The 22,062-nt window shown below is 50.0% G+C and overlaps 1 protein-coding gene across 2 annotated transcripts in view; it reads right to left on the bottom strand.

Moving 5' to 3' along the window:
- Positions 1–22,062, bottom strand: part of LOC118773507 (fibronectin type III domain-containing protein 3B-like) — a 130,874-nt gene that overhangs the window by 24,166 nt on the left and 84,646 nt on the right. For both annotated transcript variants that reach the window (XM_036522465.1, XM_036522467.1), the window contains 13 exons: positions 21,300–21,438; positions 20,942–20,995; positions 20,414–20,538; positions 18,194–18,368; positions 17,061–17,147; positions 14,297–14,435; positions 13,502–13,573; positions 13,041–13,159; positions 12,154–12,259; positions 10,593–10,765; positions 9,046–9,159; positions 7,577–7,726; positions 5,248–5,528 (listed from right to left, as the gene is read on the bottom strand). In XM_036522465.1, the coding sequence (XP_036378358.1) occupies positions 5,248–5,528; positions 7,577–7,726; positions 9,046–9,159; positions 10,593–10,765; positions 12,154–12,259; positions 13,041–13,159; positions 13,502–13,573; positions 14,297–14,435; positions 17,061–17,147; positions 18,194–18,368; positions 20,414–20,538; positions 20,942–20,995; positions 21,300–21,438 (1,734 nt within the window). The remainder of the gene's footprint in view (positions 1–5,247; positions 5,529–7,576; positions 7,727–9,045; positions 9,160–10,592; positions 10,766–12,153; positions 12,260–13,040; positions 13,160–13,501; positions 13,574–14,296; positions 14,436–17,060; positions 17,148–18,193; positions 18,369–20,413; positions 20,539–20,941; positions 20,996–21,299; positions 21,439–22,062) is intronic.

Genomic DNA, 22,062 nt, shown 5'->3' with positions numbered 1-22,062 from the left:
GGAGGCTAAATAATAACTCCAATATATAACTCCAGTTTACCTTTCACAATTCAAAAAATGATAACTCTCAGCTCACGGCTGCATTTTCCATTACACTCAAGTAATCCTTTAATGCAGTGCATTCTGAGAAAAAAATTAAAGTTGAACAGCTAGTATACCAATTGGAACAACTCTAAACTGACAGTATATTTAAATTAACAATGCCTCGCATGCATACACAAGAGCCATCAGAGCTCAACACCTCTGCAATAGAGTACAATACAACAACCAGTGGTACCATTAAATGACACGTTTATAAATATTAATATATGACCAAATCCAAGCCTGGAAAACCCATTGGATTTTTGACTGGATTTTCCACTTTAAACTTTTTTTTTATTTTTAAATTAAATAGGTATAAGGACTGTTACCCTAGAAGAAATGAATGACAGGCCTGAAAAGAATCCCACTGCAGCACAAGTGACTCTGTGACATACTCAATCTCATGTTCTTGGATACAATGGATGTATTCATACCAGGTAATGAATCCTTTGTGCTGATACTAAGCAATGAATCCAATGAGCTCATACTAAGTAATGAATCCAATGTGTTTATACCGAGTAATGAGTCCGATGTGCTTATACTGAGTAATGAATCCAATGAGCTTATACTGAGTAATAAATCCAATGTGTTTATACTGAGTAATGAATCCGATGTGCTTATACTGAGTAATGAATCCAATGTGTTTATACTGAGTAACGAATCCAAAGTGTTTTTACCGAGTAGTGAATCTGATGTGTTTATACTGAGAAATTAAAAGATGCACAGCTGAGTGCAGCTGGCTCCCAAGGGAACCATGACTCTGGGCATTTGTGTGTCCATCTTTTCATTTGGCCTTTAATGGAGGCCCAACGCGGACCAGCACAGCTGGACAACAGGAAACGCAAGGGTCGGTGGAAGCCAGATGGAGGTGAGGTCTCGGCACTGGGAATCAGCTTTTAAATATATATAATATAGCCCACTTACTTCTCAGGCTGGAGAGAAGCAGCCCGTTTGGGATATCACATCGTAATGGTTCAGCCTCTGCTTACCTGTGACAGGACGACATCTTAAAGCTGTGGTCCAATCACTGGTTAAATTTCCCAGTACAGTATCCAATCAGACACTTCCTAACCGAACACAAGCGCAGAGTGTGGAAGTGAATCGGCACTTCCCCCTTTCCAGACAGAGGCGTCCTCGGGCCTGTCATCGGTACACGCCGGGGCTAGACACCTGATGTGACGCTCCCTCAGTGAGGTACCCAGCTGCACATATGCAGTGTCTGTAAAATGGGAGCTATCACAGTCACCCTGGAGAGCGGAGTCTGCTAATAAGCCCATAAGGAGGCAATGGTGTGAGGCGAGGAGGCTACAGGCCATCTCTCTCCCTCATAAACTCCACCCTCCATCAAGGGCAAAGGCTCTGCTGGCTCATTTGCCTTGTTTTTGGGAAGGGTACACGCCCGGAGGATGAGTCAGTGTGGGGGAGGAACCTGCACCCGTTCCCTAAAAAAAATAACATGTGTTAATATTCTTGTACTATTAAATATTTATTCGAATGATTAAAATATTATCAATATACTCATGAATCTCATTCAGTCAGTGTCACTTCTAAGAGGTTAACTGTTATAATTGCGTTATTGTATTTGTGACTGGGTCTGGACCAGCCCTCCTCTGCCCTGTTGAGGCCCATTATAAATCAGGTGTGGCTCACTTCATCAGCAGTCTGGCTGTGTGCTCTGTGCTTAAGGCTGGTTCCTTCAGTTGTTGGTTTTTAAAATATTTTTTGGCAGAAAAAAAAATTGGAAAAAATTGGGAAAAAATTGTTCCAGTCAACCAATCAGACTGCAAGCAGACGCGGCCTGGCAGAAACATCCTCTGCAGGAGAGTATCAGAAAATTAAATCTAACCCCCGCCCTCCTCTCCCTGTTGCGGGGGGAAAGTCTAAGATGTAAGACATTAAAAAACATATTAAAAAATAAAAGGCAATTCTCTCTTTATCGATCCCTCTGCTGCTGATATGTTTATTGTTTCCCTGTGGTCCAGGGCCTCGGTGGGCGTGCTGTGGCATACTGAGCGACCCAACGCAATGCTCGCTAGGAAAATCAGCGATAATGCCCATACGGCAGGCCCCAGCGATACGGCAAACTCTGATTGGACTCATTAGGCTGATTTGGGAAAGGAATCATTGATTAAAGTCAGGGATGAGTCACGCCGGTCCCAGATGGGGGCTCCTGATCTTTAACAGCAACGCAAGCGGGCGTTTACCCCCCCACCGCCTGCCCCCTCACTCTCAGGGCCTTGCTCCCCACTGCTCTCCCTCTTTCCCCAGATGAGAGGAACGCGTTTTCGGTTGGAACCCCCCAGAAACGGATCACCGGTGCTCCGGAGTAAGACAGGAGTGGGTGCATGTATCCTGGTGTTTCTCTGCTGGGGATCATTTGTAGGAACCGTACATTTCCCACAAAGACCGGATGGGTAGACACGGCGGAGGTCTGCAGAGCTTTCCGTTTCCAAGGGGAGGGCGGGGAGGAAGAGAGGAAGATGATGATTGAACTGCCAGGCTGCATGATCACGTTCAACCTGCGGTTCAGTCAACGTGACAACAAACTATGCTGCTTAATTTTATGCGGGGGGGGGGGGGGGGGGACAAACGACAAAAACAACCCGATCGATGTTGCGTAACATCGCCGGAGCACACAGCGCCAGCGCTGGCCCCGGCACAGGACCGAACGGGCGCGGTGCCGAGGGCTGAGGCCCACCTCCCCGGGGGGCTTCCCGCACGGTCGCGCCGGCGCCGTTCCACCGCCGCGGTGCTCAGGGCTGTTTACCTATCGCAGCGGGGGCGTGTGAGCGCGGGGCCGTGAAGGGGGCTCTCATTAACTTTCATCAATCACCCCCCCAATCCGCACACCCCCCCCCCATCCCCACAACTCCCCTCCGCCCACTACCTAACAGGCATTAGCTGGCAGTTAAGGGTGTTAGCCGGATCTCCGCCTGTTGCTCGGAGACCGCAGGTCCGTTTGGCAAGAAAAACGCTGGGTATTTTTTTTGTTTCCATCTTCCTGAGGAGAATCGGCTGAGAGCGCCGTTCACTGATGCGCTGAGCTTTGAACTGAACGGTACAGCTTTTCTTTGACAAAACAAAAGCCTGGAAACGTGTCTGCTTGGACAAACAAAACAAGCCAAATTTTAACGCCCACTTGAAGTGGGTCTGTGTTCTAAGCCGCACACGTCCACAGCGGGGAGAGAGCTTGCGTGAACTAAGGTACGCAGATCACAGCCGTTTTAAACACGGCTCAACTCAAGCACACAAGAGCAGGTATGCACGGACAATTCCCAGATGTGTTCTTGTGTAAACTAGAGAACCAAAAACATAAGGATGCACTGAGGCGTACCAACATAAACTTCTCGATTCCCAGAAGCTCTAGTGATGTCAACCTGACTCTTCAAAATCATGTGAAGAGGAAGGCAGGGATGGGGGACTTTGTGTGCAAGTGTTACTGGCCAACAAATAACGTGTTACACCTGTAATACTAATACAGTTAACTTTAAATATTATTTTAAAAAACAGATGTCTTCTTTTGAAGAATCATGCTTCATGGGGAATAACTGCTATATTGACCTGTTGCTGGCAGAGGTCTACAGACACATTTTAAACTCACAAACGGTCTAGATATTATACCCCTTTACTCGGCTTTACAGAAGTGAGAGAAGCACTGAGTCATTGCCCCACTGGCTGAGTCTACAGCAATAATCCAAGTCCAAAAGCATTTGATTCTTCTGACAGACAGAAATATTGCAGACCGCATCACTATCTAATTATCTCCATCATTATTTTGTTCCTTTCACAGATGGCACTTTGAAGAAGGCTTGCAGTCAAAAATCCAATAACTCAATAACTCATCTGCGCACCGGAGTGAAGCCCGAGAATAATAGCCCTTTCCTGCCCTGGGACATTGTTGCTGCACATCTCCGGCGTTGTCGGAGATGGCCATTACCTCAGCTCCAGATTACACTGCCGTAAGCTGGGGAGGCACGGGGGGTGGGGGGTTTGGTAGAGGGAGGCCATCCTGCCATTTCACAATAACACAGCACAAAGAATCCTGTCAGAATTGAACGCTTGTTTGTGTTTTAAGGTGTCCATTATAGACACCAGTTACAAGGAGCGCTCGAAATGACAAGCCCAACAGCTCCCGGGGGACGGGATCCGCAGCGAGTTCATCCACAATGCACTCAGCGGGCGGGCGATGACAAAAGGCGGGGTCGAGCGGGGTGGCGGTGGTGCATTGTGGGTAACTGCCTGCGCAGCTGGGGGGGGGGCAGTAAACCAGCGGGGCTCTTTTATGAGGGTGATTAGGGCTTTCGCAGGGAGGCCTGATCATAAAGGCAAACGCATTACAGCCAGAGAACGGCAGCGACCGGCTCAAGGTCGCGAGGCTGCCACTGTCTGTCCGTCCAATCCCGCACTGAGGAGCGACCGCTCGCGTTAAGGGACGCCTTCTGACAGGGTCAGGAGGGAGATTTGCTTTAGAAACGGTCACCGTGGCAGCTGGCTCAGGCAAACGGTGATGCTTTTAAGAGCATTCAGAGGCACACTGGGAGAGAAACACATGGAACCAGGAGGAAATACAACTGCCATTCTACTGTGCAAACAGCAATGGCCCGCTGATGGCATGAATGTATGCGCAGACGGACAGACGGACAGATAAATGCAGATGGATGCGTTAATGTACTGACAGACACAGACAGATGTACTGACAGATAGATGTATCTATCGGCTGTGATGCTGATGATTTCGGTATCGTCTGCTCTTAGCCTAACCCCTCTGTTTGCACCTTTGTATATCGCTCTGGATAAGTGCCTTAGGTCAGAGAGCGTCTGCTAAATGACTGAATGTATATGTGTATATGAATGTATATGAATGAATATATATTAGTGATTCACAGATAGACAGATAGATAGATAGATAGATAGGTTGTTGGATAGAAGTGCTCATAGACAGACAGATGATTGGGATGACGGACAGATGCACTGACAGACAGACAGATGATTGGGATGACGGACAGATGCATTGACAGACAGACAGATGATTGGGATGACGGACAGATGCATTGACAGACAGACAGATGATTGGGATGACGGACAGATGCATTGACAGACAGACAGATGATTGGGATGACGGACAGATGCATTGACAGGTGGATTCGGATCTTCATCTGCGCCCTACCTGTACTCGCTGTCCGGCTGCAGCCCCTCGATCACATGGCAGGTCTGCCGCCCCACGGTGATCAGGCTGTCCCCGAGCGCGATGGTGTAGGAGGTGACTTCCGAGCCCTGATCGCAGGGCTCCTCCCACTGCAGGGCCAGACAGGTGGAGGGGGAGAGGAGCCAGGCGTCGGCGGGGTCGTGCTCCTGCAGACAGAGGGCAGGGACAGGCCCGGGACAGGCGGGCGGGGTTCGGCAGGTCACCAGGTCACTGTAGGGTCCTGCCCCCGCCTGATTGGCCGCCTTGAGAAAGAAGCCGACAGGAGAGCATGAGGTCGCTTGCCGGTAAGGACTGATCACACCCCTTTCCCTTACTACCCCCTGCATCAGCTTTACTGACTGTTTCCCAGCCAGCTGAAAACAATCCTCAGTATCGGACACCGGCCACGAGCGACGTTTCCAAAATCAACAATGCACTCCCTCGCAGTCTGGCAGTCTAAACAGTGTGAATGTGGAATCATAAATGAGGCTCTGTGTGAATAGTGGGCTTTGAAAGTCTCGTGGAGCAAAACACCACCCCTGCTGACACTCAGATGTTACCCTTCTCACTGTGACCGTGCCCTTTTTTCAGCAACTGAAGCCACTGCGGCCTGCGTCATCACCTGGAATAATTACCCAGAGAACATTTCAAAAATAAGCGTGGGATCGCTTTTTAAGGTCCAGAAACCTTTCATTACACAAAGCAAGACCCACTTCAAACTTTTACATAAAACGTGTCTGCAAAAAATCACTTTCATTAAAATGTTTTCACTGGGAAGAGACATTTTCTAAACTGTCATCTGAAGAGTCAGAAGAAAGAAAGCAGAGACAGACCGCAGCTCTCTGGGAAGAGAGGGCTGGGTTCAGTTCACCGGAGTTTCTAAAGATTTCATCTACACTTCTTTGTTCTGTTTGACACAGCAAAGCAGAGCCTCAGAAGAGAAAATCAAGGCAAAGCATCTTTTTAATCTGAGCCAGAGTGACTGAGCTCAGACCAATCAGTGTAACCGTGACCCGTCAGATCTGACAGGGGTTTAGATAAACGAGCAGAACCAGGCCCTAGGACACTAACACTAGGACACACGTTCACATCCCTGCATAAGATCCTACTTCACACATTTCTGTTCAAGCACCTGCCTTTCAATGAGCTGACAGTACAGTGTGGGCTTGTGTGTAGTGGCTAACAGGTCTCACATGTATGTGTTTGTGTGTGTGCTTATATGTGCATGCATGTCAGTATGAGTGTACATGTCTACGTGCATCTATGTGCGCATCCATTTGTGTGTGTGTCTGTGTGTGCATGTGTATGTGTCGATGTTTGTGTGTCAAATCAGGATATACTGTGTCTACACCTACAGTAGTATCGGTGTTCCACCAACAGCAGTGTCTATGTTCCCTGACTTTTGGAACCAAAACATGATTATGCAAATGGTTCCAAAGGGAGCTGATTGATCAATCAAACACAGAAGTGTCAGCCCGTGATCCCCGCCTTCCTCCAGCTCCGATTGGTCTATTTAGAAGCGTCTAACTTTGCACACTCGCTCCCAGTGTGAGAGAAGAAGCTCTGGCAGGTGAAGAATGCATGTGAAGAAAAACACAGGACCACAGAGAAGCAGATGCAGACCTCCAGCCGGTCTGAAACCCCCTCTCACAGCCCAGGCTACGCTCACACCACGGGCACCCTGGCACTTTGAATGTTCCCACTGGCTGATTCAGTCCTGGGGGAGTGGCTTAATGTGACTGACACACACATCATAGCACCTTTTAAGAGGCGTAAAAGCGACACACACATTGAGAGTTTTTTTTTTCCTTTTTCTCATTTCTAAACCCAGAAACCCAGGCAGTTTTTAAGCAAATGGATGTTCTTAACGATGGGCAAAGCCATTGATTCACAAACCGCTGGAGGATTTGAGCTAATCCCTTAATCCATGACTGATTTGACTGCAGGCTGTAAAATGGCAGGAGGGGCCCTGCAGCTGTAACAGGTGGAGGTGCTTCACCTTAATTACTCCCACAGGTAAGCGGCTGGATAAACAGGTAAAAATAAGGCATGCTAAATCCATAATTGATCTTGCATATTGTCTGTGCTGATCTCTAGTTTAGTGCAGTAGAGTGCGCTGTAGTCTGTAGTCTAAATAGACTGTGTCTGTGGATTACCTGTAGCCTACAGCAGCAGCAAGGTGATTACCTGTAGCCTACAGCAGTAGTAAGGTGATTACCTGTAGCCTACAGCAGTGCTAAAATGATTACCTGTAGCCTACAGCAGCAGTAAAGAGATTACCTGTAGCCTACAGCAGCAGCAAGGTGATTACCTGTAGCCTACAGCAGTAGTGTGTTGCTGGGGCCAGGTCGGTTATCTCGTACTGAGTTTCGGTACCACAGTAGACGAGCTCCAGGGAGTCCTCGTCCCGGCTCCACTCCAGGCGGTACTCTGATATGTCCACCCCAGAGTTCTCCGGGCTCTGGCACAGGAGAGAGGACAGCGTGTCAGAACCACTGAGAAGCGTGCGGGAGAGGCGCCGATCCAGCACAGACTGCCCAGAAGACAAGAGGCGTCAGTCGCCGCGGATGAGACTCAGTCTGCCATTAACATGAGCTCACACCCACAAAATTAACTTCTGATTCAATTGTACATATTAGAGGCAGCAGTGTGCCTGATTCATGGGTTTGAATCGTGGGTTTGAATCTTCCGTGTTCACCTCTACTCCTTCAGCCGCAGTCAGGATCTATGAATCAGACACTGAACGTATGAGTGATTCACTGGAGGGGCATAGTGAGTCAACCGGAATGAGCTCATCTGCTGAGAAAGTCAAAGTTTTACAGCAGTAATATAAAACTTTTTGTATTCAGTTATTCATTATAAAGGTTTTCTGAAAACAGCTGTGTTTCATTATCTACAATGATGCACTGTTCTATCAGACTAGACTACAAATCTAGGTTAATTGGCCGCAGCAGCTCTGAAATGCTGGTAGCTACCTAACTACCAATCTGTTTGTTTTAACAAGATGGTAAGCAAAACAGGGACAGTGAAAAACTTCAAATGAGATAGCTACAATGCTAGCAGCTATAAACTTACACTTACAGCAGATATACAGCTTGATAGTAAAAAAACTCACACTGAAAATGCATGAAATATTAGATCAATGTCTGGCTAGCAAATGGATGTGCTTTATTGTTAATATTTAGGTTGTAGAAAATGTCTCACAAAAAAGTCACACAGCCCTTATTTTTTCCCACAATTAAATCCATACTTTGTTAAGATTATGTTAAGAATATGAATATGCTCTCTGCAATGAAAAGACTACATTATAATATTTTTAAGAATAAATATTGATCCAGTACATATATTTGTTTTTATTTATATTATTACATTATATTATTATATTTTGTTTATGTTCATCTTTAGTCATGGTACAAACAAATATGAAGGGCACTGTACGTATATATTGCAATAACAAAATCTTCATAGAAATAAATATAATGCTATTAACTGAGAGATTAATCACATGGAGATGTGAGGCTTCAGAAAGACACCACAACCAAGTAACAGTCCTGCTATTGTCTGTCACGTCTCATCCATGATCACGGCCTCATTCCGCCCCTTCCTTGTGAGGACACAGGAGGGTTACAGCTCCAAGCAGGAGGGACGAGGAGCTCTACGGAAACCACAGGGTCGATGGTAACTCTCTTCACACAGTTAGGGAACAGCGAAAAAGCATCAGGAACAGCACCATGGATCCGGTCTGAGCTGTATGAGAAAACCCACCTCACTGACACCTACCTCCCAGCTGACCAGAACGCAGGAGTGTGACGTCACGCACAGGACTGGCGCCCCACACTGGCCGGGAGGACCGGCTGCGGTCGTCACCTCCGTGGCTTCTGAATAAGGGCCGTACTGCAGGGGGTGAAAAACAGGCGGGTTCATGTCAGACTTCTTTTGTTCTTTATAGAGCCCTTTGTGTGGTTCAGAAATAGCAAGTCGCTGATTTTTGTGGGGTAGTTTTGTGGGGCAGAGAGGGCGTGGTATTTTGGGCAGAGGGGGCGTGACTTCTGGGCAGAGAGGGCGTGGCCTTGCGGGGGCCTTAGGACAGAGAGAGGACACTGAGCTACACTTCCTGAAGACAGACTGCTGTACCCCTGTCTGAGGGGTGGCAATATATGCACTTTAAATCTACACTTCACAAGAGGAAAAACACACCACCACCATAACTACAGCCGTGTAAATGCTGGCTGGACAAAAAAAATTTAATTCCCTCAATAATTTCCTTTTTATTTTTGTTTGTCTTATGCGATGAGCAGCTGAAGTTAGTGCCCAATAAAAGAGCTGTGTGCTGTAACCTCTGAGGCAGACGTCAGGAGCCCTCTGTACAGAAATTCTGCTCTCTCACACAAAGTGGACGGTGAGGCAAACAGAATTAATGTTATTCTGAAAACATCCATTTAAATGACCCGATCCGGTCAGCACCCGAGCTGGTGCTGAGGGCTGCCGGTTGGAGGCAGCAGGCAGCCTCTCATCGTGCGGTTACAGCCCGGTCCTGCTCTCTCTGCCGTTTGTGCCGTGACTTTCCCAGTCTGCGGCGCACGCAGCCGACGCCCGACCGGAGAGGCCCAGAGAGGACCTGCACGGGCACGTCCTGCCCACCCAGCGCCCAGCGCGGCGTGACTGGCATTACTGACGGCTGCCGCACGGCGCGGGGAACGCCGCCGGGGCTTCCGCGGCCTGATTGGAAACTTAATTAATTGGCTGCTCTCCGCCGCCTGCCTGTGCAGGGTGAGATACCGGGGGCAGAGCGGGACCACGAAAATGTCACGCTGTCTCAGAACTCCAAGAAAAGAGTAGTTACTGCAGCACGCTCTGTCCCTCTGGGTCTCAGCGCTGTGTGGGAAAAAGAGAGAGAGAGTATGTGTGTGTGTGTGTGTGTGTGTGTGTGTGTGTGTGTGTGTTTGTGTGCGCATCGCTGAGCTTGGCAGCAGCCATAGCAGCAGGCTGAAATCAAGAGAAGAAAATCCATGAAAAGTAGTAAAACCAAGGACTGGAAACGGCAAACGCACAGTGAAATGGACAGGTACGGAAATGAGAGATATGCCACTGCAGACCTCTCAATGAAACGAAGAGCAACACGATGACCGCAAAACTAAGCAGCCAATCCCACACTCCCCTTCCTCCAGACACACAATGCTGATAGCGCAGCCCCTAAACTCCGTGGGTCCTGACTGGTTGACCCTGTGGCACTTCAGCAAGGTAAAGTGAGAATCTTCCTGACCTCATAATCCCACAGCCCTGACCAATAGCAGCAAAGGGGACGTATTCGGTGCCACGCCACTCACCCCAGCGTCGCTGGCAGCAGCCACGCGGAAGCTGTAGGTGGCGCCAGGGAGCAGGCTGCCCACAGTGCACTCCAGGTGGGGACCCCGGTACACCTGAGCCGGCTCCGCGTCCACCTGGCTCATCTCCAGGCTGTACTCTGTCACCTCACACACCCCCTCTGAGGAGGGGCAGTCTGGGGGAGGGGGAGAGAGAGAGAGAGAGAGAGAGAGAGAGAGAGAGAGAGAGAGAGAGAGAGAGAGAGAGAGGGAGAGAGAGAAAGAACAATCTAAGGTACAAAAGGGCACATAATCCACAACACACAACCTCAACACAACACACAACCAGACCACAACACAAAGCGCAGGACAAAACGCAGCCACAACAGAACACACAGAGCCTCACAGCACAGCTCTGGGTGCTTAGGGTTTCCCTCAGTGACCGGGGCCACAAACCGCTGCTGTTTCTGGACTCAGTCCATTTATCCTCCCTGCACAAGTGAACCCTCGCCCGCTGTCACCCTCACCTGCTGTGTGCCCGCACAGAGGAGAGAGACAGAGCTTTCACACACGCTCACGGAGCAGGTCAACGCCATGACTACAGAGCTCAGCTCCCTTTGAGTAAAACGGGACATTTCTCAATTCTCACACTCTTAACGCTGCTACTTTAGAGATGAGCTTCAATGAATTAAGTAGAAACTCTCCATACCAGAATGAATGAACGAATAAATAAATGTATAAATAAAGCAATTGTATTTCTTTCATGAAACATCCATCAAATCCATCGCAAGCTGGTGATCGGTTTTGTTCGAAGACCAAGGGGGTCACAGGACTTCACCTCAGCTTCTCCCCAAAAACACTCCTTCTTCCTTTTCTGACGGTGAGAAACCTTTACAGTGCAGTGTCCTGTGCCACTCAGACATTTTTAGAAACCTTGTGAATGAGGCCTGGAGGCATCAATGTTGTGTTATATGGCCAGTTTAAACCACCAATGCAGAGAGGCCCTGAGGTCCTGCTACCGTGGAAACCCGCAGGTAACTCAGAAGCATCGCTGCCATCTCTCCCAGAGGGGCGAGCAGAGACCCAGGTTACTCATCCCCCGAGCTGCAATTCCATTCCAGCGTCGTTCCCACAAACGGCCTGACGCAACACTAACTCACGACTGCAGTCATGCCGGGGCGGAGTCTGCGGGAGGGACGTGCAGCTGCTTTCACCCACGAATTACAATGGGATGAACGTTTGATAATGCAGAGCACTCTGAGGACGGGGTCAGGCCCTGGCTGTCCATCTACAGCACCGCCCCAATATACAACATTCACAATAACAGGGTTATCATGACGGAAAGATGTATTTCACTTCAAACATGTACACGCGCACACACACACACGCACAGATACAAAGATACACATTCAGACATCAACACACAGAGATGCGTATATGTACACACACACACACACACACACACACAGGCACACACCACACACATGCGCACACACAGGCACACACACACTACACACGTACACACACACACACACACACCACACACACAGGGGATAGAGGCTGGGAAAGGGGGGGGTAGACTCACCCCACTCTAAGTGCACCTCCTTGTGTTTGGCTTTACCCACAATCCTCGGGGGCTGGCAGGGGCCGGGGGCCACGCTGAGGGTGCGGACCTGCACAATCTCCGAGCACTGCAGGGACAATAGGAGGCGGAGACAGTTCCCATAACAACGCAACCAGCAACCAATCACAGCACTCAAACAATCCACAGTTTTAAGCACCAGACTACATTTGGAGGACACCTCTGCCAGCCTTACCTGCCTCTCATTCAACTTTTTTGTACCGGTGATTCTAGAAGTTTCCTGAATTAGACCAACTGAATATGAACACCATTTTTGCTTTCATGAAGGGATCCAGGAATTGACAGTTGTGTCCCTAAATGTACATGCTGTACAAGCACAAATAAGACCTTCTGCTTGATGTTTAAGAAAAAAATAGCAACTGAATCTGCCTCTGTCACAGATCCTCAACAGATCCATTAACATTTGGCTGGCATATCTAAGAATGAGATGTATTTCAAAAATAAACATCAAAGCCTTTAGATGACTGATGACTGATGACTTAAAACAAAGCAGATCAAATCCAGGATCTAACCCCAGCACCCTCACAACTAGAGAGGGAAGTTACGCACAAGACAATGAGTCAGGCATTTTAGCCTGGCTAGAGAGGAAGCCAGCAGACACTGCGGCCCTCCAGAACCAGGGTAGAGTAGCCCTGCAGGCACTGTGGCCCTCCAGGACCATGCCTGACTGACCGTGAAAATAAAACTCAGGAATATGTCACTGATACATGACATGTGATATATGCTCTGTGAATGCTGTGTTCTATTCCACACCCTCCCCTGTCCCCTGATATGTGACACTCCCCTGCCGTGACGCCACGGGCTGCTTCCCATCATGCACCTCACCTTACCTGACTGTGGCCGCCCGTGCTGATGCAGCAGATTCTCAGTCGGTACGAAGTGCCGGGGTTCAGGCGGTCGCACACATGCTCCGTGGCCGCCCCGCTGTACGCCACCTCCCATTGGTTTGCTGAGAAGGAGGACACGCCCCCATCAATCACCAAAACAGATAAAATATCCACAGAAAAAACGAGTATGCCTACGGTCCTGAGGGTTGTGTGTGATGTCGGAGAGGGGCTATGGAGCTGAAATTTGGGCGATACCCAGAGGAAGGGTTTTGTTGTGTGATTATCCATTGGCCTGTGCAGATCTGAAGCCTATCGTGAGACACCTGACATAGAGCCAGTCCCAGCGGCTGAGGTGGATGCCAACAGCAACGGTGACACATTTAAAAACACAGTTTTGCCTACAGTGCTGAAATAAACAGAGGTGCTTTGAGCTGCAGTCAGGAGTGAGAGAGGACGAGAGTTACCATCAGAGCTCCCTTCCGAAATTTCCAAGAGGTATGTCAGATTCTCAGAGCCCCCGTTGTCTTGTGGCGGATCTGAAAGGAAAAGGCGGGGTGGGTGTTAAAAACCTCATCCTCGACAGCGAGAGGCTCTCTGCTGCGTAAGAGACTTACCGGTACACCTCTCCCACTGCATCCCACAATGGGAAGGACAGAGAGTACAACAAAGACATTTCCCCCTGAAGGTTATCCACCATTTTTAGCCAGGTATGCAACATTCTTATAAACATGGTAGAGTGGAGCAGCACTGTGTCAAATCTCCCTGCTAGGGGAAACTACTAAGCAGATATAAACAGTAAGAATCAGAATCAGAATCAGAATCAGACTTTATTGGTCAATTACGCTTTCACACATACAAGGAATTTGTCTCCGTTTCCAGCGTCTCTCGTGGCGTGTTCACACGATGTCAAGGTGACAACAGCGAATACCATCCAACAGCAGTGGTACAACAAACAACAACAGTCGTGCAGGAGTGTGACGGCCTGCGGGAAGAACCTATTCTGGTGTTGGCTTGTTTTCATGGGTAATGATCTGAAGCGCCTGCCGGAGGGAAGGAGTTCGAATACGTGGAGGCCAGGATGCGAGGGGTCAGCGATGATTTTGCCTGCCCATCTTCTGGCTCTGGTATTGAAAGGATCTCGTGGTGGGCAGGTTAACTCCAATGACCTTTTCTGCAGTCCCGATGGTTAATGATTAAATAATTATATAGGCGGGTGGGGCCTTGTGTTCATTAGGGAGGCGCCGCAGTACGGTACGTACCCCATGTGACACAGAAGCTGTGAGGTGTGACGGCGCCCTTGACGCGGGGTTCCGTGGGCGTTCCCGGCTTGTCTGGACTCGTGTTGCACACCAGGACCGCACTGGGACTGCTCCTGCCCTCTGAGCTGGAGGCCACGAGCTGCAGGGGGAGGAGACAGAGAGTGAGGTGACCCGCCAATCATCCTGAGGGGGAGGAGACAGAGAGTGAGGTGACCTGCCAATCATCCTGAGGGGGAGGAGACAGAGAGTGAGGTGACCTGCCAATCATCCTGAGGGGGAGGAGACAGAGACTAAGGTGACCTGCCAATCATCCTGAGGGGGAGGAGACAGAGACTAAGGTGACCTGCCAATCATCCTGAGGGGGAGGAGACAGAGAGTGAGGTGACCCGCCAATCATCCTGAGGGGGAGGAGACAGAGAGTGAGGTGACCTGCCAATCATCCTGAGGGGGAGGAGACAGAGAGTGAGGTGACCCGCCAATCATCCTGAGGGGGAGGAGACAGAGAGTGAGGTGACCCGCCAATCATCCTGAGGGGGAGGAGACAGAGAGTGAGGTGACCTGCCAATCATCCTGAGGGGGAGGAGACAGAGAGTGAGGTGACCTGCCAATCATCCTGAGGGGGAGGAGACAGAGAGTGAGGTGACCTGCCAATCATCCTGAGGGGGAGGAGACAGAGAGTGAGGTGACCCGCCAATCATCCTGAGGGGGAGGAGACAGAGAGTGAGGTGACCCGCCAATCATCCTGAGGGGGAGGAGACAGAGAGTGAGGTGACCTGCCAATCATCCTGAGGGGGAGGAGACAGAGAGTGAGGTGACCTGCCAATCATCCTGAGGGGGAGGAGACAGAGAGTGAGGTGACCTGCCAATCATCCTGAGGGGGAGGAGACAGAGACTGAGATGATCTGCCAATCATCCTAAGGGGGAGGAGACAGAGACTGAGATGATCTGCCATCTTGATATGGAGGAGACAAGAAGACAGAACTCCATGATCTGACCTACAGATACATGCTCCCAGCTGTTCTAACAATACTGATGTAAAGATTATGGAAATCAGCTGCCCCAAACACCTGTGCTCTTCCTTTTACACTTCTTATGCCATTTATCCAACAAATGTAAAGAAAGAAGGTTTATATATTTTGATTTTAATATTCTAATATTCTATGGGATATTCCTTTTCTAGTCCATTCTAACAACATTCTGTCTTTCCAAAAACTTGCCACGTGAATCAGTGAATTGCAGTTTCGACGGACAATTTTACAGGGAACGCTCTGTCCTTCGGAATTCACCATGTGCATGGCATGCTTATCTTTACACGCTGGCCGTCACACACATGCATTGGATTATGCGTCACGCCTCGAGGGACAAAGCCGCCGCACCGAGATGTTTCCCGCGCAATGTCAGAGTGACACACGGAGAGCCTGTTTTATAGCATTTTGCATTTGCCACTCTGTGCCAGAGTGACCATGTTGCCATCTCTCTCTCTCGCTCTCTCTCTCTCTCTCCTTCTCCCTCTCTCTCCCTCTCTCCTCTCTCTTCCTCTCTCTTCCTCCCTCTCCTTCTCTCCCTCTCTCTCTTCCTCCCTCTCCTTCTCTCCCTCTCCTTCTCTCCCTCTCTCTCTTCCTCCCTCCTTCTCTCCCTCTCTCTCTCCCTCTCCACCTTGCCTATTACAGCACAGAGCACAGAGTGGGCACTTATCTCTCCATCAGGGCCCAGCGCACGACAGACCCAACCCGCTCACGGGCGGGCCAATTAGCCCGAGCGGAGATGGAAGCTCGTCATTACCAGCACTCACACGCGGAGGACGAGGGGATTAGCCAGGCCGAGGCTTTCCCTACGGTCACCACCCTTGCCATGCAAGGCCAGCAGCACTTACCATAACTACAGCACACACAAAGTCCCCGGCCGCCTGTTCGTAATGGCAGCTGTTTGTGTGGATGGATGACGTAAACACTCCACCTGTACCACACAGCTTAATAAACTCCTCATCTTCTGCCGCTGTAGAGAGTGTATTTTGGGCCCGGTACATTTTATCTTTCTTGTTCCACAGCTCTCACTCTGCTTCGAGCTGCTAGGCTCCTACAGGAACGAGCAGCCCCTCACAGAATATAGATCTTCTCCCCGGGCACATTGTGTTGTTATCGAATGGTTATTTTTTCGCTGCAAATTGGCAGAACCTCGCCACTCGGGTAACCTAACTCTGGACAAAGAAAGCTCAAAAATCCACCGGCAGCTGCCTTAAAAAGAGCTGTTATGGTCACTTTTAGGACCTGAAACACAACACAGTCTAAAGTGCTATGTGTCAGTGCGATTTCAGCACACATTATGTTAATGGTATTTAGCAGATGCTCTTATCCAGAGCAACTTACACAGGTTACAGTTTTCAACATGTTATCCATTTATACAGCCGGGTATTTACTGAGGCAGTTCTGGGTTAAGTACTTTGCCCAAGGGTACAATAAAAACGCCACAGTGAGGAATCGAACCTGCAGCCTATCGGTTATGAGTCCTACTCCTTACCACTATGGTACACTGCCACTCCCAACAGACATCATGACAACGTGAGCACATGCAGACAGTATCAACACATGGGGGCTAACTCTCTGCAGTCACGGGGGAAATTACAAGGGATTAATGAGGGATAAAGTCATAGTGCGTGCAGCAGAGCGAGGTCTCTACACCTGCGTTTTCACTGCCCTGAAGGAAGGCAAGTCCCACTCACCCTGCATGATTAAGGGCACCCAGACACCGGGGGGCGCCAACTCACCCTAAATTTGTACTGCGTGCTCCTCTTCAGACTGTCCACAGTGCAGGTCAGCTTCTCCCCGGTGTACCTGGGATGGAACTCTGTTCCCTGCCACAAAAAAAAAGAAAATATTAAAAGAAAATAATATTTATGAATTTAGGACTTCACCCGGTTAGAGGAGTCATGAGAATGAAGTGTGGAAAAGAGATGCAGACCAGCTGTGAAAGTAGCAGTGGTCTGCTGTATCTGATTCGGTCACCACTGCTCACAGTCCTGGATTGTGTTTGATTAGCTCTCGGGTGGATGACCTCCAGGGATGGACATCGGAAGTGGTGATGTGATTAAGTGATTAAACAGCAGAGGGCGCTCAACTCTCTGCATCAGGTAAATACAATGTCCGAGTGCGGGCAGCGCTCCAGGTGAGACATTAGACTGTTAGACTGAGGCCCTGACTCACTGCAGTCGTTAAAGACCCCCTGGGACTCTTTGGCCGAAACTGTAACGAGCAGGCACGCTCCCCGCTGAGTTTTCGGCTGGCCCCTCTCGCCCCAGCCCTCCAATCAGCCCGCAGCGTCCCGCCCCGCCATTCCCCTGGGGGGCGATGAAGTGTTCCGGCTGCCGCGCGTAACCCAGGTGAGCTCCGCTCACCAGCACGGGTGGGAGGTGAGTCACCCTCTCCCCCTCACTGCAGGAGACGCACCAGGTACCTGCTGCTCGTTATTTTTACTGAATGTCAGGACACCTCCAGGTCGGGTCACCCAGGCTGGACTCAAACCCACACACAGTGAGCCCTTTAAGGACTGTCTGAGTGGCAGGGTGAGTGGGGGCAGCTAGTGAGGGAGGGGTAGGTGCACAGCACAGACGGACAGCAGTGTGGTGAGAGGCAAGGCTGGAAGCCCGTGAGTTGCCAGTTCAACTCCCCTGGTGGGACACTGTTCAGAGTTGCTGTACTTAGAGCGCAGGCCTGGTGCTTAATCTGATCTCCAGCTGTATAAATGGAGGAAATATAAGCAATGCAACTTGGAAAAAAAGTTACGTAAAAAGAATGTTGGATGTTGACGGACAGTATCAGTGAAGCGGACGTGGTGACCATCTGAGAGCCGAAGAGAACCGGACGAGGTGATTGGCTGACAGAGACAGAGGGCGTGGCTCACGTTGTTCTCCTCCTGGATCTCCAGCGTGTAGGTGATGACCTCGTCGGCCGTGCAGCCGTCGGGCCGGTTCCACTCCAGCGTGATCCAGGTGACGCCGGCTCGCACCAGCCGAGGCGCCAGGGGCAGCTGAGGGAGGTTTCCACTCGTGTAGTACAGCACTTCTGGACTGAAGCCACTGAGAGACAGGGAGAGAGAGGGAGGGAGAGAGAGAGAGAGGGAGAGAGAGGGAGAGAGAGGGAGAGGGGGAGAGAGAGGGAGGGAGAGAGAGGGGGAGAGGGAGGGAGGGAGAGAGAGGGGGAGAGGGAGAGGGGGAGAGAGAGGGAGAGAGAGGAAGGGAGGGAGAGGGGGAGGGAGACAGGGGAGGGAGGAAGAAAGGAATTAAAAAAACAAGAGTAGGAGAGAGACCAAGAGAAAGGAAAAGAAGAAAGAGAGATAGGCAAGAGAGGCAAAAAATAAAAGATGATGAAAAAGAGAGAGAGAGTGAAAGAGGGAGAGAGAAAGAGAGAGTAGAAGAGTGGTCAGTGAGTGATGCAGACTGATTGGGCCCACAGTACTGTGCTGCCCTGGAGGAGGTTTACTCCTCCATAGACACAATCAGGTAGACTTATGAAAAGGCGTAAACAGGCCATCAACCCCCTGCTAAGGAAAGCAGGCTTTTGTGGAGTGTCAACAGCGCTACCTCCATATTACTTCCAAAGTCATCTCAGCATTAACGGCCCGATGCAGAGTGCCACTCTCTGGATTTATGTGCAGCGGTCTATTGGCACTTTCCTCTGCCTCTAGCGGAGACCGCAGGCGTGTGTGTGTGTGTGTGTGTGTGTGTGTGTGTGTATGTGAGAGCTGCACCTGCGTTTGGACAGCCACCAATGAAGACAGGCAGAGGTGAATGTACTTCTACAGAATGAACAGCAGAATAGCCCTTTAAACAGAACGAGAGACACCAGCTGGGGCTGACCAGAATCACACATCCTCTGTTTACTGAACAGATAGCCACCCTCCAAATGTCAGTGTGCAGGAGATTACGCCGAGTAAGAGGAGGTCCTGGACATTTCTGTATTGGCGTACCAGCTGTGGATGTCCTGTTTTTGACCACTCCCCTTCATGAATATTCATGATGAGACGGAAAATCGTAGAAGATAAAGCTTCACCGATGGCAGAATGACAGAATGTGCAATGCTCCAGACAACAAGCACTGCTCAGTAAATGGAGCAGAAGTGGGCTCCACTTTCATGGGACAATAGCTTCATGGAAACCCAATCCTGAACCCGATTCTCCCATGAGCGAGAATTACGTTCCTGAACACGCACTAGACATGTTTTTCACAAATAAGGGAAAGATAAGTACAGGATTCAGTCCAATATACAAAAGATACAGACACTGTCATATTCATACGTTAAAATGCACGTACACTTGAAGTGCGCTGTAAATATTTGGTATTGTAAGGTGTACTTTAAGACCGTCAGAAATGACAGGACTGTCACTAGCCGACAGTAACCGGGAGCTCACAGGCGGAGCCAGGGATAGGGGTGGGTATGCCAGCAGGGGCTTCGGTCCCATTAGCAACAGCGACCCCTACTGGTCAATCAGGCGCCTGTGGTCCGCATGCCAAAGCTGCATATGAAATGTCTTCCTCCGACTCATCTCTGTGCTAGCTTGGCTTGTGGACCGCAGCGCGAAAAGAAGCAGCGGCTGACATCACGTGTCTCGGAGGAGGGCACGTGCTTGTCCATGCTCTCCCGGATTGGCAGTGGGGGTTGTGCAATGGGACCGAACATCGTTGACAAATTGGGCATTCCAAAAAATTCGGGGAATTGGCCATTTTAAATTGGGGAGAAAATGGAAAAATGAAGAAAAAAAAAAATGACAGGACCTGAGGAACATGCAAACCAAGCTCTGTGGACAGGCGTTCCCCCAGGCTACAGGCCGAGAGAGGAGGCACACACCCAATGACCCCCAAAGCACAGAAAGGAAAGGAAGATCCACATCAGCTCGTCGGACTCGTTCTCGCTTGCGAGAGTGAGAGGGTGGCCTTCACCCACTCCTCAGGCCCTCTCTCTCTCAGGGCAAACCAGGACTCTGCGCACTGACGTGCTCATCAGTGTCACCTTTGTAAACGCCGTAAATTCAGGCCGGCGGGGGCTCGCGGGGGAATGGGGGTTGCCTGCTTCAGGGCCGGAGTGAGGGGACAGGCTGGAGAGCCCGGCGGTTCTCCTTCCGTACCTGGTGCCGATGTCATTCCTTGCCGCCAGCCGGAAAGAGTACCCCACAGCGGGACACAGGCGCGTCATTTTGCAGTGTCTCTGACTCCCGAAATAACACTCTCTGAAGCCGCTGCTCTTCTTTCCCTGAGAAACACAAACCAAAATCACGTAGGGGAGAGACGCAGGGTCAAATCAGCCATTTCCACAGCTTTGCACACAAGTTACTCCAGCTCGGAACAAACATCCATCTCCCTTGCTAATACAGGTTGGTTTTTTTAACCTGTGTGTGAAACTGCAGTTCATGAGCTCATGGTACACAGTACTGAACTGGTTGTGGTTAACTGTGGTTGAGGCTACAAGATGTGACGGACTGCCATGACTAACGTAAGGGCTTCTGACACACGCACAAACACACACACAACCACACACACTCCCCTCGGTGGCACCTGGCTCCTACATGTTAATCTACCACACTATGAGGACAAGCAAACGACAGTCCCCAAAACCGGCCACACTGCACTGTAACATCTCAAAAAAGGACAGTTACCTCGTCCCACTCCAAAAGGTAGCTGGTGATTTTCGATCCGTTGTCCACAGGAGGCTGAGGGTGAATACGGAGAGAGAGAATGTGAGGAATAGCCAGCCAGTAACCAATCATCTTACTCGTCACTCTCGGACCAATCCCATCACATTTTCCTCGGCTTTGGGTCTGGATGGTGGAGGGATGTTTTGGGAGTGGGAGTGCAGTGTTTGACAAATAAGAATGCGTGATAATCCCCAACAACCTGCACACCACAGTGAGCACAGATGTAAACCCCCGATTAATAGGAATCCAAGGGTTCTACTAGGCACGCAAAATTATTTTATATATATGAATATGAAAATGTATGCGAGCATATCCAAACCTTCCACTGCAGGGTGAGGGAGGTCTTGGTGCGGTGGGACAGCCGGGGGGGGAGGGGGCAGTCTGGGGCACTGCTGTGGGTGGTGAAGGCCCCCGCCTCTGAACAGGACCCCTTCACATCACTGCACACGGCGTTCACTCTGAAACACACACAGCCAGCACGCACACACAGAGTTACACACACACGCATGCACACACAAACCACACGTACACAGCCACACACACACAAACCACACATACACAAACCACACACACACAGCCACACACACACAAACCACACACACACACACCACACATACACAAACCACGCGTACACAGCCACACACACACACACAAACCACACATACACAGCCACACAGCCACACAGCCACACAGCCACACAGTCACACACACACACACAAACCACACATACACAGCCACACAGTCACACACACACACACACACACACACATACCCACATACACACGCACGTGCACACACACAGTCACACAGTCACACACACACACACACACACACAGCCACACAGTCACACACGCAAAGTCAGATCTTGTGTCAGTAAGGTGCTTCAGTGTCTTTTTCTCATACATACACATGCACGTATGCGCACACACACACACACACACACACACACACACACACACACACACACACACACACACACAGTCAGGGCCTGTAGCAGCCGAGATACACCAATGTTTCTCTCTTTCTTTCTCTTTTATTATCATTAAACACACACTCAAGAGGGAACGTATACACATAAGCAT

This window comes from Megalops cyprinoides, chromosome 2, assembly GCF_013368585.1.
Source record: "Megalops cyprinoides isolate fMegCyp1 chromosome 2, fMegCyp1.pri, whole genome shotgun sequence".
Taxonomy (NCBI): Eukaryota; Metazoa; Chordata; class Actinopteri; order Elopiformes; family Megalopidae; genus Megalops; species Megalops cyprinoides.
Note: the sequence above shows the minus strand (reverse complement) of the source record. Positions and strands in the feature narration are given on the sequence as shown.